Consider the following 27,111-nt stretch of genomic DNA (forward strand, 5'->3'; position numbering starts at 1 on the left):
ACAGTAGCCCCAAGTATTTCCTCCCTCCAATCTTAATTCTGATATTCATCGCATTAGCAATCTCAGTTTTGACATTGCGAGGCGTGTTCGAGCTAAAGAAGAAAGAGGATTTGTCCCGATTAACCATCAGACCCGATGCTTACTCATACTTGTTAAGGATCCCATTAATGGTCTGGCAATTGTCTAGAGTAGCTTCCCCAAAAACAACCGAGTCATCAGCGAAGAATAGATATGACACGGTTGGGCATTCTCGGCCAATTTTGACCTCTCTCATTTCTCCTCTAGTCACTGCCTTTTGAATGAAATGATGAAACCCTTCTACACAAAGAATGAATAGATAGGGGGATAGGGGACATCCCTGGCGAAGTCCCCGTTGTGGCCGAAAAAATTCCCCATTTTCGCTGTTAACAACCATCGCAAATGAGACCGTTCTAATACATTCCATCACCCAGTTGATCCACCTCCCATGTAACCCCAATTTCCCATAACTGCTTCAATATATACCTTCATTCGAGTCTATCGTATGCTTTGGCCATATCTAGTTTCAATGCAAACCACCCATTGCGACCATGTCTCCTATTTTTCAGTGAGTGCATAACTTCATGTGCAATCAAAATATTATCAGAAATAAGTCGGCCACCAATGAACGCGCTCTAGTTTTCGAAGACAACCAAAGGCAGGACATGGCGAAGCCGATTGGCCAATATTTTCGTAATCAACTTGTAGAGCACATTGCATAAAATGATAGGACGAAACTATAAGGGTTTGGTGACTGGCAATGGAGGAATACCTGGTACCGATTTGGTTTTAGCCAAGAAGAGTAAAGTAGATGAACAATTTATTACTGGTGATGTGATCTCCGACGTGAGCATGGTGGAGGCAACCAGCCATAAATGGTCCCCCACGGATCAATGAGGTTCATGTGTTGGAACGTTCAGGGTGTGAGGAGACCCCTGACGTTCCACCAGCTAAAGGAGTTTCCTAAACTCCACTCCCTTTCCCTATTCTTTTTATCAGAGATGAAGAATGGGGTGACTCGGATGGAGGTGGTCAAGCACGCATTAAGAAGGGAGGGGTCTCTGTGGGTGGATCCAGCTAGCCTTGCTGGGGTTCTAGCTGTGTTTTGGAAGGGACCGAAGGGTAAGAATATAGTGGAGATAAAGAGGGTGTGTTCTTGGTTTATTGATGTGAAAATTCATGAAGTAGATGGCAACAAAAGCTGGCGGTTGGTAAACGTTTACTTTAGCTCCAGGGCTGAAGTTAGGAAAGCACAATGGGAGGTTTTCTTATAGTATAAAGAATGTTTGGGCGATGATTGGGTTCTCTATGGGGATATGAATGCTATCGTTAATCTGGATGAGAAGAGAGGTGGCCTGACTCTTGCAAATTCGATCATGAGGGGATTTCAAGACTTTATCGACCAACGCCAACTTTGTGATTTTGGTTTCACGGGTTATCCGTTCACTTGGAGGAATAATAGAGAAGGGGAAGGACGTATTCAAGAACGGTTGGATCGTGCCTTGGTATCTCCTTCATGGTGTTCAATGTTTACGAATGCAAAAATTGAGTATTTCCATGTTGTGGGGTCTGACCACAGTGCTCTGTTGCTCCATCTAAATCCTGTTGAGAATTATGGTAGATGCTTCGTTCGCTCCGATATAAGGAATAACGCCCCAAGCGTAGGGCTTAATACGTCAGTTGAAGCATAATAATCCGGAAGACCGGGATCGTACCCAAGAGAAAAATTAATACGGCTTTGCTAGATTTATAGATGCAAGCTCGGGTTTTCGGCTTTTAGACAGCCAACTTGGTTTTACGTGTGTAGTGGAAATTAAAAGGGGCTAAATTGAAAAGCGAATAAACTAAGATAGAAGGTAGGTTACGTCTAGGAATTACTAACACTCACGACTCAAGTTAAACTGCATTTCTCATCCAATTACGCGGTTCGGGATACACAATTAAGGTTCCCAAATTGGAAAATAAAATGGTTTGATTACCAAGCTAGCTCTAGAATTTATTTAGCAAATGCCTCGTGCGTCAGAGCTCCAAGCATCATGTGTGGTAAGTAGGCAATACTCTTACCTACACATGATCAATGAGATTAACACCTTAGCGATTTTACAAATAAACTCAAACCCCACATCGATTCTCGAACCAAAGGTTTAAACTTTATGGTGAAAAACGCAATTCTACTTGAGCCATGAGGTGCTAATCACTCCATGACCTAACCTTGGAAAACTACTCACACATATCTATTGAGATAGGAGCAAGTGAAAATCTACTTAGCATAATTGAATTAACAACACTAGAAGAAAATTATATTAAACGATAAATCGAAAGATTTACTACAACTTTAATGAAGATGACAATATCAAAAACTAATTAATGAAGACAAAAAATAAAGATTCAAAGCTGAAAATTGAAGAACATTCAAGAACAAAAACCCAAATCTAGATCTAGATCTAAAATTATGTAAACAAATCTATCTACTTCCTAGTACGCGCCCAGCATATTCTCAAGAGATGCTCTGAAAGTCCCCTCGTAAGCCCTCGGTATCGATCGCGAAAGCCTTAAGTTGTAGTGATAAGGGCTCGGTACCGATAGGAGAAAATAAATGGTATCAATACTGAACCAGTTAAGAAGTTGCCACTGAGTCAATCGGTACCGATAGACTAAATTGCTTGGTATCAATACCGAAGCAATTAGGGGCTAGTTTGAAGAGCTCGGTACTGATGGGAACTCTTGAATAGTATCGATACCGATTGGCTTAAGCCCAGCCCTTAGTCTCTTGCTCTGCCTTGCCAGTTTGAGAGCCGTCGGGTCTTGACATGTCTTGGATACGCTTTAAGCCTTAACACCTCACTATTAAGTGATTTTCTTGCAAAACATGATTAGCAAGTCCTATGCACAAAAGTAATTAAAAACGTCTAAATTAACGGCAAAAACAATTAAAGCTAGCCAACTAGCGCACCCTTAATGTCATTGTCGGGTGCTTATTAGTAGAGCTCCATTTCGGTTTGATGCTAGATGGATTAAGGAAGACTAAGTCCAATCTGTCATCAAAACGACTTGGGATACCCCGATTTCAGGTTCTCGACTGTTTAAGGTGTGCCAAAAAATAAAGGAATGTCGCTGCTCTATCCTCAACTGGAAGAAACAGAAACGATTGAATGCGAGCAAAAGGATTAATGAGCTTAAGGACGAAATTCAGAATATTCAAAACAGCCCTCTCCCGAACCGTGAACGACTTAAGGAGTTGAGAGAGCTGTTACAGCAAGAATGGGATAATGAGGAATTGTTTTGCAAGGAGAAATCGAGAGTTAATTGGTTGCAGCAGGGTGACAAGAATACTGGTTTTTTCCACGCCGCGGTTCAATGACGACGGGCAAAGAATCGGATTACGGGTATAGATGATCAAAATGGCGTTTGGATGAATGACAAAGGTGCAGTTAAGGCTAAAATCCTAAAATATTTTCAGGGTATTTTCGAGTCCACTCTGGTGTCTAACATGGGTGAGGTTATTAATGGTCTTCCAACAAAAATCAATTCGGCTATGAATTTGCAGCTTGTTCGTTGGGTGACGGCAAGTGAGGTCTATGAGGCTCTGAAAGACATGTACCCCACTAAAGCACCGGGTGTTGATGGTATGACGGCTCCTTTTTTCCAAAATTATTGGGATATACTGGACGGGGATATCACTGAAGCGATTCAGGGTTTTTTCCATAGCGGTCATCTCCTTTGCAGCCTGAACCAAACCCTTATCACACTTATATCCCTAAAACACAATGCCCTACTAAACACTGAAGGTTAACTTAGTTGATACTGAACACTGTACACATGTTTTGTTGCCATTATTTATTTTCAATTACCAACCATATCTATCTATCTATATCTATCTTATCTTATCTTATTATATACTAAGCAAATGTGTTTTATCTTTAAAAACCTACAAAACCTCTTACCTTATTTTCTAGATTTTTTTTTTTTTGTTTACAAAAGAGAGGGAGGGAGGGAGAGAAAAAGGCGTGGGGACGGGGTGTGAACATGGAGGAAAAAATATTATATGCACTCTGGAGCACAGTCACACATATGTATATATAGAATGTGAATAATGTTAGCATGCATCGAACACGGGACAAGAAAAAAATTGAACTATCTTTATCATCAAATACCTTTGTACCCGTTTGTTTGATACGCAGGGCCAAAAAGCACCAATGTATTTTTTTTTGGTCCCGTGCATCGAACATGGCCGGAAAAAACCAATGTGAATTACTGTAAAATAGAAAAGAAAAAGGGAATTTATTTTGTCACTCTTCTTTTTGTTAATGTCACTTTCATTTTCTCACAAAACAAATCATCAATAAAGACACAAAGAGGAGTGACATTAACAAAAATGGTGGGTCCAAGAAAAATTCATTTTTCACTGAAATCATTTTACATGTTCAAAACAATTTGTGAGAGACCAAAATTGAGGTTCCAAGCGTTGGTCGCCATTTTCCTCGGAGTAATTCTTAAGAAAGAAGCTTCCTATGATCATTCCGCCGCAGCCCCACGAACCTCGTTTCTCTCTCTCTCTCTCTCTCAGCAGTAGACACCGAGTAGGAATGACAAGACTGGAACGCCTCACTAGGGTTTTCCCATAGCTCCCCTTTGAAGTCATATTCGCCTCTACTAAGGTAAACCCTTTAAATTTCTCTAATTCCAATCTTCTTCTTTCAAATTTTGCGTTTTGACCACTTGAATGACTGCGATTTTGCTAATTTTATGTGATTTATTATTATTTCTTTAACAGAGGCTTGATTCTTTCGGTTGAAGTTCCTTTGAAGCTTTGGATTAGTGTTTTGATTGATAACAATGCAGAATTCTCCAAACCAGCCGGACCCAGATCAAGATCAGAGGTGATAATCATCCCATGCTCTTGAAATAATTTGTTTATCCCATTTCAATTGTTATTGTGTCGATTAATTCTGCTGAACTACATGGATTCTTGGATTATTTCTGTGTTTGCTGTGGAAATGGGTTTTCAAGAATTGTGCGAGCTTGGGTTTGTTATGAACTTCAGTTGATCTTGGTGGGGGAGTTTGATTTCCTTCTGTTTGGTTGCTGAGAAAATTGGGGGTTGGGGTAAGGGAGAGAATCCTTATCTGATTTAACCCTATTTAAATTCGTATTGATTGATTAAGACTTTCAGTATCTGTCAGTTTCCTGAAGTGATCCACTAGTACTAGATTGTTTGTAGTGTTACTTAGAGTTTGCTCTTTGGATTTTCAATAATATATACCAAGTTTCCTGCAGTTATTCTCTGTGACTAGATTGTGTTTAGTACTTACTAGATTGATTGTAGTGCTACTTTGGAGTTGGTTCTTAGGGCTTTCCCTATTAAACAGTTTCCTGCAGTTATCGACTTACTAGATTGTTTGTAGTGCCTGCTTTGGAATTGGAGCTGGTTCTTAGGGCTTTCCCTATAAATCAGTTTCCTGCAGTTATCTACTTACCACTTACTAGATTGTTTGTAGTGCCTAAGTTGGAGTTGGCTCGTAGAGCTTTCTCTGAATATGAGTTTCCTGCACTTATTCACTGACTAGATTGTTTGTAGTGCTATTTTGGAGTCATAATGCTTCAATTCTGTCATCTATAGCGTTGTACATTTTAGCTCTGCTTAGGATTCTTAATCAAAAAAGAGGATGAAAAATTCTTAGAACATTGAAATGGGTTCCTTTCTGATGCAGTTTCATTGGAATATGTAAACAAATAGTGTTCAGCTTCTTTTTATCTGAAGCGGAGTTGGTCCCTCTTCATTTTTGGATGTTCAGCTTCTTCCTTGAACTCAGGGGCGTCCCTACCACTTTGGGCTGCAAAATATGAAACTGAAGCCTTTTTAAACTCCTATTTTTGTTAGAAGGCAGATTACACATGTTGCGAATTTGATGATTTTTTAATCCTACTTGTTTTTCCTTGTGACGTAGTTGACCTTAAGTTGGATTTTATGTATCTACTTTTGAAAATCTTCAGTAGAATTAACTGTTAGCCTTTTACTTATACTTTTAATAGGGGTTATATAGGAAATCATAGTCGAGAAGAAATTTTGGCTCTGTTTGTTTGGGGTGAAAATGTTTTCCCCAAAAAATGTTTTCCAAATTTTTGATGTTTGGTTGCATAAGAGATGGATGCAGAGTATTGCTGCACTCAATCCACTATGCGTGTTGTGAACTCAACCTGTCATTGTCCCTCTACAAATTCCTGTTACACCCAACCTCTCTCCAGCCAATTCACTTACTGAAGCTCCCGTGGGAACATCTCTTCTTCAAATGTTCAGACCAAAATTTTTAGGAATGTAACGAACAGCCAAAAGAAAAGGTTTAAACTTATATTACACGTAAGTAATTTTACAAGAAAATATTTCGCTATGTAAAATGTTTTACATCGAAACAAACTGAGCCTTAGTATTTTACTATACGTAAGCTAAATTAAGTATGTTTATGGAGCTGTTCTTTGTGATGTTTGTTGCAATTGTTTGCCAACAAAAGTTACTATGAAAACCAGAACTACGTAGTCATCTCATGAAAGGAAAATGCATAATTAGGGACCCACAACTTTAGGGAGTTGCCTATTGGATGTGCTATCCCTGCTTGAAAATTTTGAACTTCGGATTCAGTATTTATTATGATTATTATTATCATTTTCCTTGTTCGTTGTGGTAACCAGGAAGAATGCTGGCATGGAAGAATCCAAAATGACAATTGAGTTCCTTCGTGCACGGTTATTGTCTGAAAGGTCGGTCTCCAAAACTGCTAGACAGAGAGCTGATGAACTTGCGAAAAGGGTTAGTTTTCTTTTGTTTTTTTTCCTTTGACTACATCAGGAAATTTACGGGTTCCCCCACCCCCTCCCTCTCTCTCTCTCTCTCTTTGTGGTGTGTGTGTGTGATATCCCTTTGTTGGTATTGCTTGCTTTATAGGTATTGGAACTTGAAGAAGAGCTTAAGATTGTCAGTCTCCAGAGAAAGAAGGCTGAAAAGGCAGCAGCAGATGTTCTTGCCATTTTGGAGAACAATGGGATAAGTGAGTTCTCTGACGAATTTGACTCAACCTCAGAGCAGGATGTGATCCATTGTGAGTCGAAAGCAGGTCATTCCCCAGAGGAGGAAGAAAGCTCAGTGGATTCGAGGATGCAAAGGAATCATACTGATGAATTATCCAGTTCTGAGCTTGAATCGTCTCCGTTACCTGGTAGAAGATTGTCGTGGAAAGGTTGCAAGGATTGTTTGCGTTCTCGGGAGAAGAAGTATATGGATTCACCCATTAGAAGGCGAAGCAGTTCTGTATCCACTACGTCTGCTTCGCCAAGATGCCGAGTCGGTAAATCTTGTCGACAGATACGACGGAGGGAGACAAGGTCAGTTTTCTTTTACCCTTTTAAGAACCTTAGAACTATCATCGGTTTTTTATGTTTTGATCTCACATCTAGTTAATAGTGGTGCAAATCCATGCACTTGTTTTCACATGGAGGTTGTCCAAAGTAGTGGGGACAATGTACCTTCTTACGTAGAGGCCGTTTGTAGTTTGACCTTTTTGTGCTCATAGTGATTCTAGTTGGTCTCTCTCTCATCTTTCTCTCTCTTCTCAGTTACCAGATAATGGCATATTGCTATTGTTTTGCTTGGTGGTTGGATATTTTATTACACTTTTTGTCTTGTGCCTTTTGGTTTGTCCAACTTACGGACTATTATTTACGTAGAATTAGTGTCAGTCTCCAATTTTTGTTGTTTTTGGTTGTATGTGGATACCCTGTTTTCACGCAGCATATAAACTACAGAAAAAACTTAATTTTGCATGTTCCCGCCGTGTCCTTATCCTAATTATTTCGACATTGCTGTGTCTTGTATCCTTATAGTTATCTGTGACCTTGCCCTTGTCTGTATACATGCTTCTTAGGTGTCCATGTTTTCATAGATGTTTGGGACTCCTTTTGCTTTGGTACATCTCCAAGGTGCTTGTCTGCCCATTGCAGCAATGAGTTCTCGTGGCTATGTAAATATCTATATTCTTGCTGCACCCAGAATCAGTAATATGCTTTGCGGTTGGGTTGTCAGATCTGCAACTGAGGAGTCACAAAGTGACAATATCATGCTATCTCCTCAACAAAATGGAGTTGCTACTTTTTCAGAAGGTTTACCTAGTCGCTCTGACACTGGGACTGAGATCATGAGAGAAGGTGCTGAGCAGGATGCAAACATCTGTCTTGGTGCCCCAGTTTCAGGGGATATAAAAAATCAGAGAATGGTAGCCAACGGTAGCGACTATTTGAATACACGTGGAAGTGGTAAAGACATGGAACTAGCACTAGCACATCAAGCACAACTCATAGGGCAGTACGAGGAGGAGGAAAAGGCTCAAAGAGAATGGGAAGAGAAGTTTAGAGAGAACAATAGCAATACACCGGTATGCCTTGTTAGTTCTGTCGTGAAATGTGCTATGCTATTGATCTAGCATAATTTTGATAAAATCATCACGATTATGTCGTTTTTACGCATCAACAACTTCTTGCCAATTCAGTTTGGTGTAAATTCACTCCTATTTGTCTTTAAAGCTTTTGATTTACATTACCTCTGGTAGCTCATGTTGCCTTCTTATTATCCTCTGATGACATAACTTGGCATTGCATGCTAGGAATTACGAACATGTTGTATTATAGGGACATTTCTAGAGCTGCTCGGGTGCAAAAGTTGATTATTGTTAACGTCGAAATTGATACCGGATGATATACTGGAGGATTTTTTTAATCCAAAATATTTTTGGTAGTTCATCTTCCTTCCTTTTTAATTCAACTGTTTGATTTTCATTGTTTGTCTAGTTTTCTCCACCATATTTGTTGGATTCTCTCTCTCTCTCTCTCTCTCTCTCTCTCTCTCTCTCTCTCTCTCTCTCTCTCTCTCTCTCTCTCTCTCTCACACACACACACACACAAACACACACAGAGCTACATTTATATTTTCTGGTGAGGAGGGGGTTGTGAAGCCAAGACATCACCAACCTGTGTGAACAAAGACAAATTGTCTATGCTATGTGGACTGAGGTATGAGCAGCAGGTGGAGTTTGTGTCAAAATGTCGGACTTGTCCGATTCCGGGGTTAAGCATTGTTTGCTTCTGCTTCTTTCTTTTAGCAGAAAACCTATGAGTACCGACCATGGGGGAGGGAAAACGTACCGCCGGCTACCGGACGGCCGATCCAAGCCGTCCAAAAATTCTAAAAAAAAAAACCGATGGGGCCTACGCGGGAATCAATGGCATCCGAGGTGTGTAGGGTGCTTGATCCGAGCACCCATTTTTCGTGTATATACACGTATATACATATATACACGAAAAATGGGTGCTCGGATCAAGCACCCTACACACCTCGGATGCCATTGATTCCCGCGTAAGCCCCATCGGTTTTTTTTTTAATAATTTTTGGACGGTTCGAATCGGCCGTCCGGTGGCCGGAGACGGCCCGCCGGCGGCCGTCGGTACATTTTCCCTCCCCCATGGTCGGTACATATAGCAATACTCTTCTTTTAGAACTTTTTGAATAATGGCACTGTTTGCTTCTGCTTCTTCCTTCAATAATTTTGGTTTTCTTTCATGTTTTTTTCTGCTGTTTTTTTCACAAACTGATATCTTATTTAAAATTATTTGCTGTTCTCTCTTCTTCTTTCTCGCTTCTGGTACCCGAAATTTGTTATGCTAGATTGTAATCTCTCTTTTTATTTACCATGAACTGTCTAGGATTCGTGTGAACCTGGGAACCACTCGGATGTCACTGAAGAAAGAGATGAGCCCAAGGATGATCCTCCTCCAGATCATGTTGGGACTACGACCTCACTAGACCAAGAAGCAAAGTCGAAGGTGGAAAACATTTGTGTCACAAAGGAATCATCCGAAAGTCAACCTAATGGATTTCAGTCACCTCATCCTCCGGATCATGTTGGGACTACGGCCTCGCTAGACCAAGAAGCAAAGTCGAAGGTGGAAAACATTTGTGTCACAAAGGAATCATCTGAAAGTCAACCTAATGGATTTCAGTCACCTCCACAAGTTGATTTGGGATGCTTTCAGGATCAGAAATCCCAACCTTCAGATGTCGGATTCCCCTTGGCTACTGGGATTCAAAATCAGCAACCTTCCACAGGAAACCACAGTGTTCCGCCTTCTCCTAGCTATCACCATCGTTCACATTTGGAGGGTCCAACAGGGAGTCAGTCTCCACAAATTGTCCCTTCAGAGAGCAAAAACGAACGGTATGCGTTGATTCTGCATGAAACACCTGATAAATTAGGATCTGTGCTAAATGCTCTTCATCAAGCTAAGTTATCATTGAAGCACAGCGCCAACAATGCCATTCCACCAATAGGTAGTTCATCTGTTGGGAATGCGATTGAATTTTCAGTTGGGGACAGAAGACCAGAGGTTCCCACCGGATGTCCTGGACTTTTCAGAGTGCCATCCGATTTTGACTTAGAAGCAACTGCTAAATCCAATTTCCCTGGTTCCAATTCTCGGTTGAGTTTGACTAATCACTATCCCGATCCAGGAAATACTCTAACTGCTGTTGATCGTTTCACCACTCCTTTTACGGTGTCCACTTCAAGCATTTCCACCGGAAATAGAAATCATTCTGTTTCAACAAATCCCTACATAGAAAGCAGGTCGAGAATTCCAGACTCACCAGAGCCTTGGTCTAGATTTCCCTATTACGATCCATTACCTGGGCCAAGCTTGGGTACGGGTCTACCTTCATCACGGAGATATGCCTATACTGATCCAAATGCGGATGCATCAGCTCTTGTTTCTTCTAGTACATTCATTTCTCCCGTGTATCCCTATCCAGATTTGATGCCACGGATTCCCTCTGATGAAAGGCAAAGGCTCTTTTCAAGTATGGGAGCAGGAATTCCTCCTCCTAATTGCTTTTCCTTTTCTAATGACATTATAAGGCCCAATAATATGTCTTCTAGTGCATTTTCTCCGCCTGCATTTTCCTTTCCGGATGTGATGCCACGGATTCCCTCTGGAGAAAGGTCACGGCTGTTTTTGAGCAGCGGACCTGGAATTCCTTCGCAAAATCGATTCGCCTTGGAAAATGACCATATTGCCTCTGAAGAAAGGTCACGGCTGTTTTCAAGCAGTGGACCTGGAATTCCTTCGCAAAATCGATTCGCCTTGGAAAATGACCATTTAAGGCGTAATATGTATAGATAGTAACTTTTTGAGCTGTTTTTGTTGCAGCTTGATCGAGAAGTTTCAGAAGCAGGGGAGGAGGTTTTGTAGGGTTTCCTTTGTATAGTGTATAAGCTGTACTATTACATTGTTTTCTCTTTGGTGGGTGTATGTACCGGAGAAAAATAGGAGAGGTATTCTGTATCTTTTCCCAACCTGTTTGTGTGTATCGAAACAGGAGAGGTATTCTGTATCGTAACAGGGTTGAACTTATACAAATGTGCCAACTTACTGCATCGTATTTTTCTCCTTTCATTCCTTTTACGCTTTATTTAGACCACCTCATGTTTTGAGTCATTCTAATTAGACTATTTTCCCACCGAATCCAATGTAATCATAGAAATACGTCGGCTTTAGATGGGGGCACCTAATAGCAGAAAACAACCAAACTGTAATGATAATGATTCATTGCACTCCATAAACGTTTCAGTTCGATAATGATTCGGTTCTGAAAGTATTCCCAACCTGAGTGACTGGACTGACCGGTGTCTGATTTACCAATCGATCAATCTGAAGTATTTGATCGAATCCTTAAGAATAACACAGGAAGGAAACTTCTTGCGTAAGCTTTGTGTAGATTCAAGGGGAGTTCCATCTTTGAATTTAGGGTTCTAGAGATGTAATGGATACATTTTGAAAGTTCAATCATCCCAGCTGGCCGGTTGGTTTGGATTAGGATGATCATTTAGTCATAGTTCTCTCAATGGGACTCTTCTTGTTCAAGGGGAGGATTCAAATGAAGATAGCTGGATCCAGATAAATGAAGACGTGCGACCCAAGTTTCTCCCTTGAACACCTCAGTCAATGAACAGAATTGAGGAGGATCCCTCTGTAGTCTGTGCATGTAATTAAATAAAGTCAATCAAATCAACACCTATTTTTTTTAAAAATAGTTATAACTTATTTCATCCATCCCAATTTCTTTGTCCGTTTTCGAGAATCCAAGTTAACGTAGAACACGATTATTGCACTTTAAAATTTTGAACTTCCTAAGAAATGCCCTTCCATTTAAATTAGACTTGTCATTTCAATTCTCTTGAGGGAAGGGTAAACAAAAAAAATTGAGACGTCAGAAAGTCGAAAAAATAGTACAAACAAAAAGGACGGAGGGAGTATAACTTATGGTGAGACCTTGGCAATAGGGAACGGAGGGCTGCAGGCAAAGTAACGTCCCCCAAGTTTTTCAATATTACCATTGTCACGTATTTTCGGAGTTTTTTAATAAGAAAATTTAGTATTTCGGCTTAGCTCGTGAGAATTTCTTGATTTATCATAATTAATTCCTTCAAACTCTAAAACAATTTAATTTTGTGCTTGATCCCCATTTTCTGAAATTTCTTTGTCCGACGCTTACCTTTGACCAAGATGAAATAAAATGGGTCCGAGGTCCAAACTAGCTAACAACTTTTCTTTGTCTTTCAACAAATTAATTAATTAATTAATTGTAAATCTATTGACTCACTCAACATAACATTGATAATGTTTTGGAAATCGACTAGCTAGGATTTGATCTGGAAATAACATCTCTAACGTGTTGAATGATTAGAATTAAAGACCCAGTCCCTGAAAAACAGCTACTCCAATTCCTATATCTTGAGAATTTTTCAATTGTTTGATTTTTCACCTGTCTATCCACTAATATAAATACCCTAACAAAGCCAAAACCAACAACATAAAAAAAAAAAAAAAAACACTAAACTCTCCTACCTAGCTATCAATTCCCAAAACCACAAAAACATTCAAGTTCTTACCCTTTTTCCCATTGATTGTCCATGGCAAATCAATATTTTGTGCAAGAAAGCGGTTTGCGCGAATACCCTTCAGAAGAAATGGAAAGGTTTAACCTGATCCGATGGAAATCGGGGAAATCGGTTGATCCAAGGCTGTTTGCGCTGCTGGAAAAGTTCAAGGAAATTTACATCGAAAGGCACGAATTTTTCACAAAAATATTCCCGGGGCACCAGTACGATGAATTCGCCGAATTGTTCAAGAAAATTGCTGGAGTGTCTTCAACATGGGACGATGCGAAAGCCCGAACCATGACGAGAAGCTTGAGCTGTGGGTCACGCCGTGGGGCTAACCAAGGCGACGAATCGACATTGCGGCTCGAACGATTCAAAGTAAGGATTCTGGATTTAGGCGGGGTTCCATCAAGTGGTCATGGGGATAAATAATTCCATTAGTTGATTCCTAATGGACCATTGCAAATATACATGGACTAATCAGAGTACACATATAATTGTCATTTATTATTGATGATTTTAGATTTGTACGGGGGAATTCTCGTAGGATTTCAATCTCCTCTGTCCCGAAAATCCCTATGTTTCTGTGCCGAGGGATTTTCAGGCCGTCAGCAGTTAGATTGTGTAATTTTTTATTATTTTTTTATGTTTTAGATCCAACAGCCAGAAAACCCCTCGGCACAAAGGGCACAGGAGTTTTCGGCACAGAAGGATCCCGCCTTTTCAATGGTGCACAACAAACTTAGACCTACGCCATGTACAAGAACTATCGGTGTATGTATATGTAAATATATACAGCAAGATGTAATATAACAATTTTCTTATTTTTCTGTGATAGTACTGTAATGATTAGGAAGTTGTTTAGACGGCTCGAATCGGCCATCCGGTGGCCGATCAGTACAATTTCCCTCCCGATCGTCGGTACCTATATCATTATTGAATTGTCAAAGCTAGAAACTAGAAAGCGGTATAAGTTTGAATTGTTTCTTGTTCTTTAACTTGTTTGAGCTTTTTGATTTTTTACTATCTATCAACAAGCTTCTCCTCAAGAAGCCAGGAAAAGGGCTGCTTAATGACAGAAAATAGTGTATTTTTTATTTTATTTTATTTCATTTCATTTTAATCTGGATTTATTTCAGTTTCTGTCTGGATTTAGTCCGGTGGTTTGTTGGTTATGTGTTTGGTATTAATTTTATTTTCTGCGAACCTGATCTTGCTCGGCGAGTTTGAAATTAGGTTCCACATACTATGCTCTAATTATCTTCTCTAATAGTTTGTTCGATCTGTTGACGTGCATTGACCCTATGAGATTCCTCTCTGTTGTGTAAGCTTTCGCCTTAAATACAACTTCTCACATTTGTAAAAAGAAGAAGAAGAAGAATAAACTTCTCCTCAAATATTCCGAAGTATCAAAAAAACAAGCTTCTCGTCACCATTTCAACTACTACAATCATCTTCACTATTTCCCTGGTTTTAAAAAAAAAAAAAAGAAAAGATTTCTTCACTATTTCATCCATATATTGATTGCTTTGGGAATTGAATATAATTTTCTTCCTGTACGTTATAAATGGCCTCACTTAAAGGGGCGGCTGAAACTGGTTAGTAGTTAGGACGAAAGTGGAAGACAATAACCCAACGAGTTGGTCAAGTGGTCTTCGTCTGAGACTTAGGTGTTTACTCTATCTTTAGGTCTTAAGTTCGATTTTTCTTGTCAATAACTATTGGGACCATCTCACCCTCACCTGGAAGCGCGTGACACGGCTATGTGAGGGGTTATAGAGATTAGTCCGAGATGCGCACAACCTGACCCGAAACACTCTGTATTACAAAAAAAAAAAAAGAAGTGGTGGAGAATGTGTGTAAATGCACTCCTTTTTTTCAGGTGCACTTCATTTTTTTTCTTTATTTACGTAAAATTACAAAACTATCATTCATACATTATTTCTTCACACTCGAAAAGGGTAATTAATCATGTAATTTCATATGAATACAAATATATAATAAAAAAAGGAGTGCATTTATATATTTATTTTGAGGAAGATAAAACATATTCTCTCTGTCCTATGCATTGTTTCCATTGAGCTATAAACCCAACCATGCTGACAAATGAGCAATATTGTAATGTTAAACAAATAATTGTTAATTTTACATAATTTCACAAGTAGACATATATTTGTGCAAAGAGTCCAACTTGATCTCTCTCGTAATTTAGCAATACATTTTAAACAAATTGAACGGCTCCGATCATTTGCGTGAGACTTCAAAATGAATCCCACAAAAAACTTGTGTTTAAATTTGTATCCCTAGAAGCGGTCCCTTCGCCGTGGATTTTATATATATGTGTGTGTGTGTGTGTGTATATATATATATATATATATATATTATATATATATATACGGGGCGGTTCTGGAGATATCTAAAAAAATATCTAAAAAAACACCACAAATCTTAATCTCATAGTTCCCGATCAAATTTTGATGATCCGAGTCGCTCAATGTGTTCAGAATGTGATTTTAAGGATACTCGTAAGAAATCGGAAATTTTTTTTTACCGGGAATGGCTTAATTTGAGCAATTTTTTATTGAATTTTTAATAAAAACCTGTTCGGATGAAGCCATTCCCGATCATTTGTTTTGCTGATTTCTCGCGGATACCCTTAAAATTGCATTTTGATTATATTAAGCGATTCAGATCATCGAAATTCGATCGAAAACTTTGGTGTGTTTTTTTAGATTTTTGTGTGTTAACCGCCATATATATAAATATATCGGGGCGGTTCCGGGGACACTTAAAAAAACACTTCATAGTTTCCGATCGAATTTTGATGATCCGAGCCGCTCAATGTGATCAGAACGTGATTTTATGGGTGCCCGCGAGAAATCAGCAAAAAAAAAGATCGGAAAGGGCTTCATCCGAACAGTTTTTTATTGAACTTTATTGAACGGTCCAATAAAAAACTGCTCAAATCAAACCCTTCCCGGTTAGTTTTTTTGCCAGTTTCTCGCGGGCTAGGTCAAATCATATTTATGAATTTGGGTTGAGCTTATAAAATAGGGGTACGTATCAGTTATCACGTATGGACCGAAACGAGACAGATAAAACAGGGTGAGGAGCTGGTCCGCTAACAAGAAGACTGTTCCTTTTTTTCTTCTCCCTTACGCAAAGGGAACACTTTTTTTATTTATTGTGTGTGTGTGTGTGTAAAGAGAGTGTTCGGTCTTTCCAAGCGAAGGAGATGGCTCTCAGATCAAAGGATGGTTCTCTGAACACTGAAGAAGTAATAGTGCAGATCCTAACTGTTCTTAATTGCGCGTGCAGTGAATGTGAATCAGGAAACTGAATTGACAGAGATCCATGCCAGCCAAAAGTCAGACTTGTGGAACGTACTGTCTGGGTTTTGGGTTCCCACATGATTAATTAGTAGCCGTGGTGTCCAATTAACAGGGGAAAGAAGAAAAAGACCCGGCGTCTCTCTAATTGGACGGTAGAAAGATCTCTGTCGTTTCATCAGTCTTTCATCTTTGAATTCAACGATTCAGATTTTTAAAAAAAAAAAAAAAAACTTTTTCACGGATGAGTTGATTGAAAGATTTTTGTTAAAATCTGAACCATTAAAAATATTTTTGTACTGGTAGGATCACACGGACAGCACTCTGCAGTCTAACAACAGACGGTAGAAAAGCTAGATTAAAAAAAACAGAGAAAGGAATGCTACGGATATGCGCAAATCTGGATATAGATGTGTTCAGAATTATTTGATGTGTTTTAGTTTCATAAAATACCATGCCATAGGATACTTTAGGTGTATCGGACAGAAAAAAATTCTAAAATCAGTCCAATGAGTTGATAATAGAAAATGTGTGAATGTGTCTTAAATGGTGTATAAATTACACAAGAATACGTGTTTTTCTTGTCTTTTAGTGTGTTTATCGTCAGCTTAGTGGGCTGACAATAACAACACCAATTGGATAATTTGAAATACATCTATGTTCGGAATTGTACTGTACATGTGTGTTCATGTAACAATGGTCGTTGACAAAAGTGTCATGAATGCCACCACCGGCTTGTGGTGTTGGTTCACTGGGTTGTAGTTGGAAGGGGAATTTATAACACATGCAACCAAGAAAAGGCAGCTCCAATTTAAAGCTTACTGGACTTTTTAATGTCACCAAGGTACAAGTTCGTTTTGTGTCGTCATCCGCATCTTGTGAACTTTTTTTTACCAAAAGACATATGATAGGATTGGAAGAAAGCAACAGGACCTTACTCTTAGGGCGTGTTTGCTTGGGGGATCGGAGGTGGGATTGGATTGACAATCCCCCCAGCCTCTCTTATCACGTGTTTGTGTGTGTTTTAGTCTTGGGACTAATAATCCCACCTGGATTGATTATCATTTTTATGGGGACAATATAATTCTAGGAGGGGTGTGGGATAGATAATTTCAGGACTAAGGCTGCTCTGGATTAGCTGTGAAAATTACCAAAATAACTTTGGATGCTCCAAAATGAATACTTTTTTGTTTCCATTTCTTTTACTGTAGTTGTAGTCATTTTTTTTTAACTTTTTTGTTTCCATTTTTTTTTTTACTATGGTGATTCCAGTTTGTTGTACTTTTTTGTTTCCGTTTTTTTTCCTGTAGTTGGGTTTTTTTTATTCGTCTATGGTATTTTTTTTTCCGTTCATTCTTTTTTGTAATACAGAGGAATAGGAAGAGCTAAAGAAAAAAACAATATGTGTGGGTTTGTAAATTGCTTTGGAGGCAATATTGTCAATTGAAAATCAAGTTTTTTTTTTGATAATTGAGGTGGTTGTAAAAAGTAGTCGGGGTTAGAGATAATTTTTTGGGTTCAAATATAGAATCATTCATCTATAAATTGCACTAAGGGCAATATGGACAATTGAGTCATTAATCCTTGTCAAGCGGTATCCAAAACAAACGTAGGACACACAAAATTGACCTTGTATGTTGTTGAATCCCATGCACGAACAAACATGAGATATGAGGGACTAAACTCCCAAATAGTCCCCTCACTAATAATCCCTTGACCACAATCTCATCCAATCCAATCCCTCCTATCAAACAGGGCCTTTAGTTTCTTAGTGAGGCTTAAAAAAACAGACTGGGTTAAAAGGGGAAAAAAAACTTGATTATTAAGAAATTTGGGTGCAATATGTATATGATGATCAAAATAATTAAGTTGGAAAATAGTTTAGAATGTTCTGACGATAAGTAGAAAATGCAATCAATAATGCAGAGAAAACCTCAGGCAAAGACATGGTGTTTATTTAACCATGTAGTGGCGAAGCCAGGAATTAATATTGGGATACTTTGTAAACAAGAAAAGGTGATCCCTCTACATAAAATTTTTGGATCTGTCACTGCTTAAATGCATCGAACATTTTACGCGTGTGTACGTGAATATGTCTATGGTAATATATATGTACCCCAAAAAAATCATATGTGACCACATGTCTATTTTGTTATAAATGAAGACCAAAATGTAAGAGGAAGAGGAAATCCAAGGGAAGGAGAGAAATCTCGCAGTACATTATGTACATTGGCATGATTAATTAATAAACAGTACTCATAGTAGCTAGTAGTACTTAACAAATTAAGCTATTCTTCTCTTATTTCACTTCTGTAAGGCATTATTAGCTTTTTAAGGCAACATAACTAACTCGGTTCCGTCCAAATTAGGAAATTGATTTTAGCACTCCAAAAATTGATGTAGAGACTCCAAAACGACGTCGTTTTATGTATCAACACAGTTCAGCTTTGGAGCCCCTTCATCAATTGTTGGAGTGTCAAAATCACAATCCTCCAAATTATTTTGTCTTCTTCTTCTTCTTTTATAAACGGTGAAAAATCAGGAAAACTTAGAAAATAAGTCTCATACTTTTGCCGTTCTCAGCGGACATGGCCACAATTTTAATCTAATGGTGGCGAACATCTAAAATTAAAATAAAATGGTAAGACAGACTACTTGTCCCCCTCGTTCCATCCTTGCCCAACAACCCTTGAAAATAACACAAAATGTATACTTGCGCGCCTCTTTATTTGTCCTTGTATAATTGTATTAAGAGTTCTAACACTCAATATCAAGCACACTTTAATGGATTCAATACCCATTATTATACCACACCAAAATTTATAAAGCAAAAAAAAAAAAAGCATGAAAATTGAAGACCACAATCTTCCATGACCTATTTGGAAAACAAAAAAACCAAATTAATTTAAAGTATGCACCCATAGCTACTAGAGACAGGAATAATTATTCATCGGTCTTCAGGCACCATATATGACAGATTTCTGTGTATTGTACTATCCCACAGAAACGTATAATGGATAGTGGTGTTCTGTTAGGGGCACCGCCACCGCCACCGCCACAGAGAGAGAGAGAGACCGGCTGTCACCTCAACAATTAAGCACATCAGTTTGTTAAATTAAACCCTTGGTTTCACCTTAGCTCTCAAGGTGTTCTTCATCACCACCGTAAACTCCAACTTCTCAGCCATATCAACCTTACTCCCTTCCGGGCAAGCGGACCACTCGAACTCCTGAACCATCCGGGCTATCATCAGATTCACGTGCACCGTCGCCATACTCAACCCGGGGCAGATCCGCCGCCCGATGCCGAACGGAATCATCTTCACCCCGTTCGTGCCCGTTATGTCCGCCTCCTCCCCGCCCGTCAAGAACCTCTCCGGGTCGAACCTCTCCGGGTCCTTCCATATCTTCGGGTCCTCCGAGATGCCCGGCAAGAATATCTCGACGTTGGCGTCCGTGGGCACGTCGTAGCCCGCGAGCTTAGCGGGCTCCGTTACCGCGTGGGTCAACGAGAAGTACGTCGGCGGGTGCTTGCGCAGCAGCTCCTTGACGAAGGCGTTCAAGTAGACCATCCTCTCGGCGTCTTTCTCTTCGACTTTTTTGTCTCCCACGGTGGACCTGATCTCCTCGTAGAGCTTGGTTTGGATCTGCGGGTTCTGGATGACTCTGGCTATGGCCCACTCGATGGCCGTCCCGGTCGTGTCGGTACCGCCGTTGATAAACTCCGAGCAGAGGGTCACGATCTCCGCGTTGGTCGGCGTGGATTTTCGCCCTTCGATCTTGAGGTCGAACAGGGTGTCCAGGTACGAAAACGGCATCGCGTCGGGGTTGGATTCGAGGTTCTCGAGCAAGGACCGGCGTTTCTCGATTAAGGGGACTAGGGTTTGGATTTGCTCGTTCCGGACTATTTTCACTCGCTTTCTTTGTTTGGAGAAGAGGGGGCTCAGGAGGGGTAAGTAATCGTCCAGTCGCGGGTCGAGAACCAACAGGACGACTTTCATCATCTGATCGACTTTTTCTATCATTTCCTCGTCCAGTTCGACGCCGAAGCACATGGTTAGGAGGATGCAGAACACGGCGAACCGGGCGTTTCGGAGGACGAAAACGGTGCCGTTGTTCGCGTCGGCTTCGGATTTTATCCTTGCGATCAGCCTGTCCATTGCTACGTTTCTCACTTTGCCTGATTTCATGAACAAAACAGTTGTTGATCATGAAAATTGAAAAAGTAGACCAACAAGTCACGTAAAACTTTATGGAAATTGCGCTTAAAGCTTGAACTTGCAAGTTGGCCCAGTTAATTGGATGCGTCATGCTTCAATTCATGTTGTGCATTTTGTGTGTGGTCGTAAAAATTTTTGTTTTCCTATTATGTGAGGAAAAGAAGAGTGGTATAAGAAAATGTGAAATTCTTTCGGCTCTTTTTAATTACTATCAGTCTTGCTATTGTCAGTTCACTGGGCTAACGATAAGCACATTAGAAGGCAAGAAAAATATGTATTTCTGTTTAATTTTTTACACATTTTAATACACATTCACACACCCACTATTGTTAGCCCATTGAACTGATTTTAGAATTTTCTTTTACCTATCAGTTATAAACACGCCAGAGGTGATTTATCTTGGTAAATGCTATGTACCCAAAAAATGACTAATCTAGAATTATTTATTTATTTTAGTGTCTCTATATATTCATATTTATTGCCCATTCGTAGAAGTCGTAACATTAATCCGATGCAAAGTTGAGCATTTATTTTTATACTCCAATGATTATACATCTATTCAAAGTTTTCGATAAAAACCCTTTAGATCAATGAAAATAATTTAGAAAAAAAATTAACGAAAGTGTTATAGTGTATAATATCACGATTTATTGCACCAAAAAAGTGTAATATCACGAGTTTTGGAAATTAACAACTAATATGAGATGGGGAAGTATAATACATGGTTCTTTACTTCAAAAGTCTATCAACTTTAATGAGGATTCACACTTGCCCCTGAATATTGGTCGGACGCCACCCCTAACTCATTTATTGGCTTGTATCAGCTCACATAATTTTCAATTATGGTATATATCTTTCTCTTTCGCTCTCGTTCTTGTTTTCACATATTTTAATACTTTATACTTCCTCCGTCACATGTTGTTGGTCTCCTATGAAAAGATTTGTAATTTTCGGACCACAAAATAAATTACTTCGGTGCATAATTTTTATTAAAATTTATTCACACCAAATTAAAGATCTCATTTAGTTCTTTAATTTGGTTTCAAGAATTTTTTACAATTATGCGCGGAAGTATTATTTTTTTGGTTCCAAAAATTGAACGTCTTTTGTTATTTTTATAAGAATATGAGACGGAGGAAGTAGAAGTATATTTGAAAGACGCTTTTACTCTACCGCTGTCACTCGCTCGCACACGGATATTTTGTGACAGGGCCTGAATCGAGACTTCGGATCTCAGCAATACTATTGCTCCAGGGACCAACACCCCATGTGATACTCAAGACTATTTCCCACTGCATATTGGGGTGAGACACATACTTATACTTGTCTTTGATCTCACGCCAGTTGTGTGGTAGAAAATGAGTATGAGACACCACATGACGATACCTCAGAGATATTGAATAATTTTTCGGTCAGATTAGAGAAACAAATACAAGACGAGTCACAAACATTACCGAATTGTTTGAGCCTGGCGGAGCTAAGCATGCCTTGAACCATATTCCGCCGCAGCGACCGCCAAACGGGGCCGTACAGGGCGGCGTTCACCGTAAACTTGTTGCAACTGAAAATGATCCGGGTCGGATTCTCCCTGGGCCGCGTCGCGAACACCTGGCCCTTCTCGATCAGGGCCTCCTGGGCGAGCTCGGCGCTGCTTATGATGATCATGGTCCGGGTCCCCATCCGGAGCGTGATAATGGGACCGTACTTGGGCAACAGGATGTCCCTCACGTACTCGAAGAAGGGCTTTCCGGACCGGGCCACCTGGAAGAGATTCCCGACGACGGGCCAGCCCGGCGGGCCCGGAGGGAGGTTGAGTTTCTTGGCCTTGGATTTGCGGGTGAGTAAGAAGATTAGGCCCGAGGCGACGAAGGCGAGGGCGGTGAAGATGAGGTGGTAGTAGGGAGAGAGAGAAGAGGATGTGAGAGAGTCCATTTTAGAGAGAGAAAGGTAGAGGGAGAGAGAGGGGGGGTGATGGGGTGTAATGAGCGGTTAGGGGTGTAGTAGTATATGAATGGGAAAGAGCTTGAAATTACAGGTGGGGTTCAATTAAGAGAATTGAATTTTTCTACCAGAAATACTAGACAGGTGGGGTATTAAATGGCAGATGAGATAGCTGTAAGTATTACAGTATATACGTGTGTGTACATACATATATACATGTATGTAACGATAGGATACAGAGAGAGAGAGAGAGAGAGAGAGAGAGAGAGAGAGAGATGAACAAGTGCTAGAAAGGATGTGAAATCGAGGAGGGGATTGGGAAATCGGAGAGAATCGGAGACATTTAATGATCACTTGCAACTACCTTCTGAATTGTAAGCAAAAACAAACAGTCAGAGAGAGAAGGATTGTGATTGTGAAAAGAGATGAGAGCGCATTGACGGATCCAATAAATTTCATACAGGGAAACCTCGATAATAATACTTAATTACACGAAAGATAGTGAATAACTATACATGTATTGTGTTGGTAATTTAAAATTTTTTACTATAAAAAAAAATTAGATAATTTTTCAGGAATTATACGGCCGCTATTTTAAATTTATGATTCTTTAATGAATGACTATTTTCTGAATTAATTAATTAAGTGGCATAGGAAATTTAAGTACAGTACTAGAAAAACCACTTTCCTGTTATTCTTTTGTGTTTTGGTGCGCGCAAGAATGCATGCATTTCAAACATTATTCATATATATTTGTTTTTTTATTCTACTTTTAACGACTTCTACTGAACTTCTCAAGAGCCAAAAATTGCAACAAAAATTGACTGAAACTTTTGTAACAGACGACAAGTAGTAGTAATTTTAATTAATGGAAAAAAAGGAAAAAAAAAAAAAACAACTTTAATTCTAATCTGGGTATGCGCCAACAGATTTTAAGAGGTCGCATTTCTGACAGCGGCTCTCTCTCTCTCTCACATTCAACCGAACCTCAGACTCAAGAGAGGTGCTACAGTTCCCGACTGGAGGTATCTCGACGGCGCGCTCAGCCCACTCCTGCCACCGGACAGCTATTCCGAGCCGTCCAAAAATTCTAAAAAAAAAACCGAGTGGACTTATGGAAGAATCAACAGCATCCGACATGTGTAGGTCACCGATCCAAACACTCCATTTTTATGTGTAATATTGGAGTGTTTGGATTGAACACCTACACACTTCGGATGCCGTTGATTCTTGTGATGGGCCATGCGTTTTTTTTTTTAGAATTTTTGAACAGCTCGGATCAGCTGTCTGGTGGTCGGAGTGGGCCCGGCGCACCGTTGGGAATCCGGTCGGGAACCTTAGATTTTCTGCAGATTTAACTCCTTGAAATTAAATGCGTTTTCAGAATTTGATCCCTCTCTCTCTCTCTCTCTCTCTCTCTCTCTGTGAAATGGAGGAATATACTCATACGGATTGCCATGCATCCAGATTCCAAATACAGAGTAGTTGGTTTCTTTCACTGTGAAAGTTGTCAGCACTACAGAAAGCAATGTTGGGCTCTTTTAATGGGACAATGATTTTGGCATTTTATTTTTCAATAATCCTATTTCAATATTTATTTTTTAGTATTATTAATTCTCCTATTGTTCTAAACACAAAAATATTATTCGGGTTATCAAAAAGTAAAGTGTCAAAATTAGTTATACTTTTTACACGATGGTTTCAATCATTACACCCCGGCCCTGTACATATTTCTTAACGTAATTATGATACTACTAGTTTCTTTTTTATATCATATTATGATACTAGTTAATTGACTCCATTTTCTAAGTTAGTACTATTATGATTTAGGGGGCATTTTTGCTAAGCGTTAAGCTATGAACTATTTCTTGTAGTCCATAAACGTCAAGTTGTTTCTACTAAAATATAATTTTCAGCAAATTTGTTGGGTTCGTAAAAGAAAATGTGTTGGATGTTTTAATTTAGCGGAAATAACCTATTTTTGACAAAAAAAAAATTAGTTTAGTATGACCAACTTAACAAAAGCCAATAAATTATAGGGAAAAATTTATAGTGGAAACGGAACCTTGGTGAAATATATGGACATATAGCCCTTTTTATTTGCGTGCATTCAATTTTTTGAAGATTACGAACACAAGCCCTTAAAGGCAAAATTATAAATTAAATAATGTAAATAATTTATACAAAATGTGAATAGTGAAAATGAAGATTATTTACAAGACAAAAGGAGTATAATTGTATAAGGTGAACAATGGATAAATTGAGGGAATTGATAATGCCACTTCTCAAATTTATAATGCTATTTCTTTGACAAAAATCAATTTCATATAGGACTTAATAAAATTAATGCCACTTCACCAATTAATAACCTTATATGGCAGTGGCAGTATAATAAATTCTACTGCCATATAAATATTCTCCGCACTTTGACGGAGGTGCTAGTTTGCTTGCATGTGATGTACTGATCCCACTGCAATTGAGTCAGCCAATCAGAAACACTTGAGTTTAGGGCAAATTTCACTGACCTCCCCTGAGATTTCTGACAAGTGCAGGAACCTCCCCTGAAGTTTCTAAAATGACACGGCCCTCCCTTGCTTTTGCTGACAATACCCATATTCCCCCCTTGTGTTACTATTCCGTTAAAATCCTAACAGAAGTTGTAGATTTTCTGATGATGTCACCATTATTTAACACAAACATACCTATTTTGCTCTCCATTAGTCAATCCTCCCATTTCATTCTTCATATTGACAAAGAAATTAACCACTCATGTGGTATGCACTGTTCGAACCTAGGATTAGAATCTTCAACGCATGATTGGACCGATTGGTCTTGGAAATCTAATTCTTGGATGATAGTAGTTAGAATAAAGTCTAAATGGAATACGAGACATTTTAAGTGAACAATAGCAGTTTTGGCTCGATACAAGAAAAGGTATTGTTGTAATTTTTTCCCCGAATTTTAAGTTACGGGTTTTAGAGAAAATTTTGGGTGACGAGCGGGTTGCACGTGGTGGTATCCATCGACAATCACAACTGTCCAAACGTATTTTGGATGACCCAAATTTATTCCCTCTGTCTCCCCTCACCCCACCACTCTCTCTCTTTTTTTCTCTCTCTAAAATCTGGATCATCCAAAACATGTTTGAACAACTGAGATTGCCGATGGGGTACACCACGTGTGTGGTACCCGCTCAGCACCCAAAATCTTCTCGAGGTTTTAGTTTTACATGAAATAATTACAAATCCCTCCTTATTTTTCACATATTTCGCCAAAAAAAAAAAACCTCATCTATTGTCTTCCTTTCTTTCACTTTCTCTTTTAATCAAATTGAACATGTTTAGTCATTCAACTCAACTATGGCTACCAACAGGTTGGGCACCAATTGAGTACAGATTTGTGTGTGGGGTCCACCTCGGGTTCTACACAAGTAATCCGAGTTATTCTTTTATTTTACAAAAAAAAATTAGCTGCCTTGTAAAGAATCAACTCAATCGGATAATCGTAAATACTTGATACAACAGTCTAATTTCTGTTCAACATTCATTAATTTCAGGATCCTGAATGACAAAGTGGACAATCGATGAAGCATTTACAGCTGATAAAAAAAAATATGATGTTAAATTTTATAATTATGATATTTTTATTCGTCTTTTCTAAATTTTTGTAAGATTGATGTCAATTTTTTTGGTTTAATTATTGTCACCACAAAAAGAGTATTAAAAAATAAAATTTATGACCAAAAGTATAAAAAAGAAACATTGAGACCAAAAAAAAGTAAAAACAAACTGCTTTTTTTGTCTTTACCGTCGTTCTATCCAAAAAATTTAACTTTTCTAATTCTTCTTGTTGAGATCAATCATTGCTAATAAAATTTTAGCAAAAGACTAACCAAAGAATTGCAAAAAATAAATACGGTAGAAAATACTGGACCAATAATTGAGGAAGGACAAGACGTTAATGCATGCAAGTATTACAAACTAATAAATGCATTCGTTTGTAAAAATACCAGTTTCTGTTATATACTCCGAAAAATTCTTTTCTTTTTAATTTCTGTAATTAGGCCATATGGCAAGCAAAAAGCACAACGAAAAGTAATACTCCGTACTAAAATATTATTCACGTATTAACTCTTGATACATCTCTTCACCAATGACAAGTAATTATGTAAGTTACTCCAATATGATTAAAATATGAATTGCGACATAGAAAAAGGAAAGTAAAAATCAGTTGAGCCTAAGTTCTTAATCAACTGTTAAGCTTGTACAGTACGAGTAATCATCTTTCCGTTTGTGTGCCTACGATATAAGGGTGTCATAGTCATTTTATTGTTAAAGTTAACGCCATCCTGGGCAAGTTGATGGGAAGGGGAATATTGACATTGTCAGTAAAAATAGGGGAGGGCAGTGTAATTTCAGAAACTTAAGGGGAGGTCTATGGACTTGTTAGAAACCTCAGGGGAGGTCAGTGAAATTTGCCCTTGAGTTTAAGTAGTACTCCTACGTCCGAATTTAATAGTCTTTTTTTTAAAGTTCGTACCATTTTTCAATCGATTATATTTTTCAATTTATAATGTTTTACGTGATTTCGAAAATATTGTATTATAGAACTAATCGAGATCTAT

General features: G+C 38.8%; 3 protein-coding genes and 1 long non-coding RNA gene across 7 annotated transcripts; 2 read left to right on the forward strand and 2 right to left on the reverse strand.

The window, feature by feature from the left end:
• The first annotated feature begins 4,450 nt into the window (after window positions 1-4,450).
• LOC131318944 (uncharacterized) lies at window positions 4,451-11,492 on the forward strand. 4 transcript variants are annotated; one of them, XM_058349000.1, is made up of 6 exons: window positions 4,451-4,676; window positions 4,793-4,898; window positions 6,706-6,823; window positions 6,959-7,395; window positions 8,060-8,441; window positions 9,766-11,492. In XM_058349000.1, the coding sequence occupies exons 2-6, from the start codon at window positions 4,855-4,857 to the stop codon at window positions 11,236-11,238; spliced, it is 2,454 nt and encodes an 817-aa protein (XP_058204983.1). In that variant the 5' UTR covers window positions 4,451-4,676; window positions 4,793-4,854; the 3' UTR covers window positions 11,239-11,492. The 4 variants fall into 4 exon arrangements, with proteins under 4 accessions (XP_058204983.1, XP_058204986.1, XP_058204985.1 ...); XM_058349003.1 differs by having other exon boundaries at window positions 4,861-4,898; XM_058349002.1 differs by having other exon boundaries at window positions 4,453-4,676; window positions 8,093-8,441.
• On the reverse strand, window positions 8,894-9,771 carry LOC131318946 (uncharacterized). Its single transcript, XR_009197838.1, has 2 exons — window positions 9,548-9,771; window positions 8,894-9,153 (listed from the first exon to the last, which is right to left on the reverse strand). It is a non-coding gene; the product is annotated as an uncharacterized LOC131318946 (long non-coding RNA).
• Window positions 11,493-13,028: 1,536 nt separating the features above from the next.
• LOC131321123 (uncharacterized) lies at window positions 13,029-13,430 on the forward strand. The gene has a single exon (XM_058352133.1). It carries the CDS (start codon window positions 13,029-13,031, stop codon window positions 13,428-13,430), a length of 402 nt encoding a protein of 133 aa, XP_058208116.1.
• A 5,621-nt stretch (window positions 13,431-19,051) lies between these two features.
• Window positions 19,052-22,755, reverse strand: LOC131318947 (cytochrome P450 77A2-like). The gene is made up of 2 exons (XM_058349004.1): window positions 22,001-22,755; window positions 19,052-20,506 (listed from the first exon to the last, which is right to left on the reverse strand). The coding sequence occupies exons 1-2, from the start codon at window positions 22,476-22,478 to the stop codon at window positions 19,443-19,445; spliced, it is 1,542 nt and encodes a 513-aa protein (XP_058204987.1). The 5' UTR covers window positions 22,479-22,755; the 3' UTR covers window positions 19,052-19,442.
• Window positions 22,756-27,111: the final 4,356 nt, after the last annotated feature.

This window comes from Rhododendron vialii, chromosome 3a, assembly GCF_030253575.1.
Source record: "Rhododendron vialii isolate Sample 1 chromosome 3a, ASM3025357v1".
Taxonomy (NCBI): domain Eukaryota; kingdom Viridiplantae; phylum Streptophyta; class Magnoliopsida; order Ericales; family Ericaceae; genus Rhododendron; species Rhododendron vialii.

What these genes read in the sequence shown, in the direction of transcription:
- LOC131318947 (XM_058349004.1), bottom strand. Translation starts at nt 22,478, where the DNA reads ATGGACTCTCTCACATCCTCTTCTCTCTCTCCCTACTACCACCTCATC. An exon ending in CGCCAGGCTCAAACAATTCG is followed by an intron (nt 20,507 to 22,000) that starts GTAATGTTTGTG and finishes TCATGAAATCAG; the next exon opens with GCAAAGTGAGAAACGTAGCA.
- LOC131321123 (XM_058352133.1), top strand. Translation starts at nt 13,029, where the DNA reads ATGGCAAATCAATATTTTGTGCAAGAAAGCGGTTTGCGCGAATACCCT.
- LOC131318944 (XM_058349000.1), top strand. Translation starts at nt 4,855, where the DNA reads ATGCAGAATTCTCCAAACCAGCCGGACCCAGATCAAGATCAGAG. An exon ending in ATACGACGGAGGGAGACAAG is followed by an intron (nt 7,396 to 8,059) that starts GTCAGTTTTCTT and finishes TGCTGCACCCAG; the next exon opens with AATCAGTAATATGCTTTGCG. An exon ending in AGAACAATAGCAATACACCG is followed by an intron (nt 8,442 to 9,765) that starts GTATGCCTTGTT and finishes TGAACTGTCTAG; the next exon opens with GATTCGTGTGAACCTGGGAA.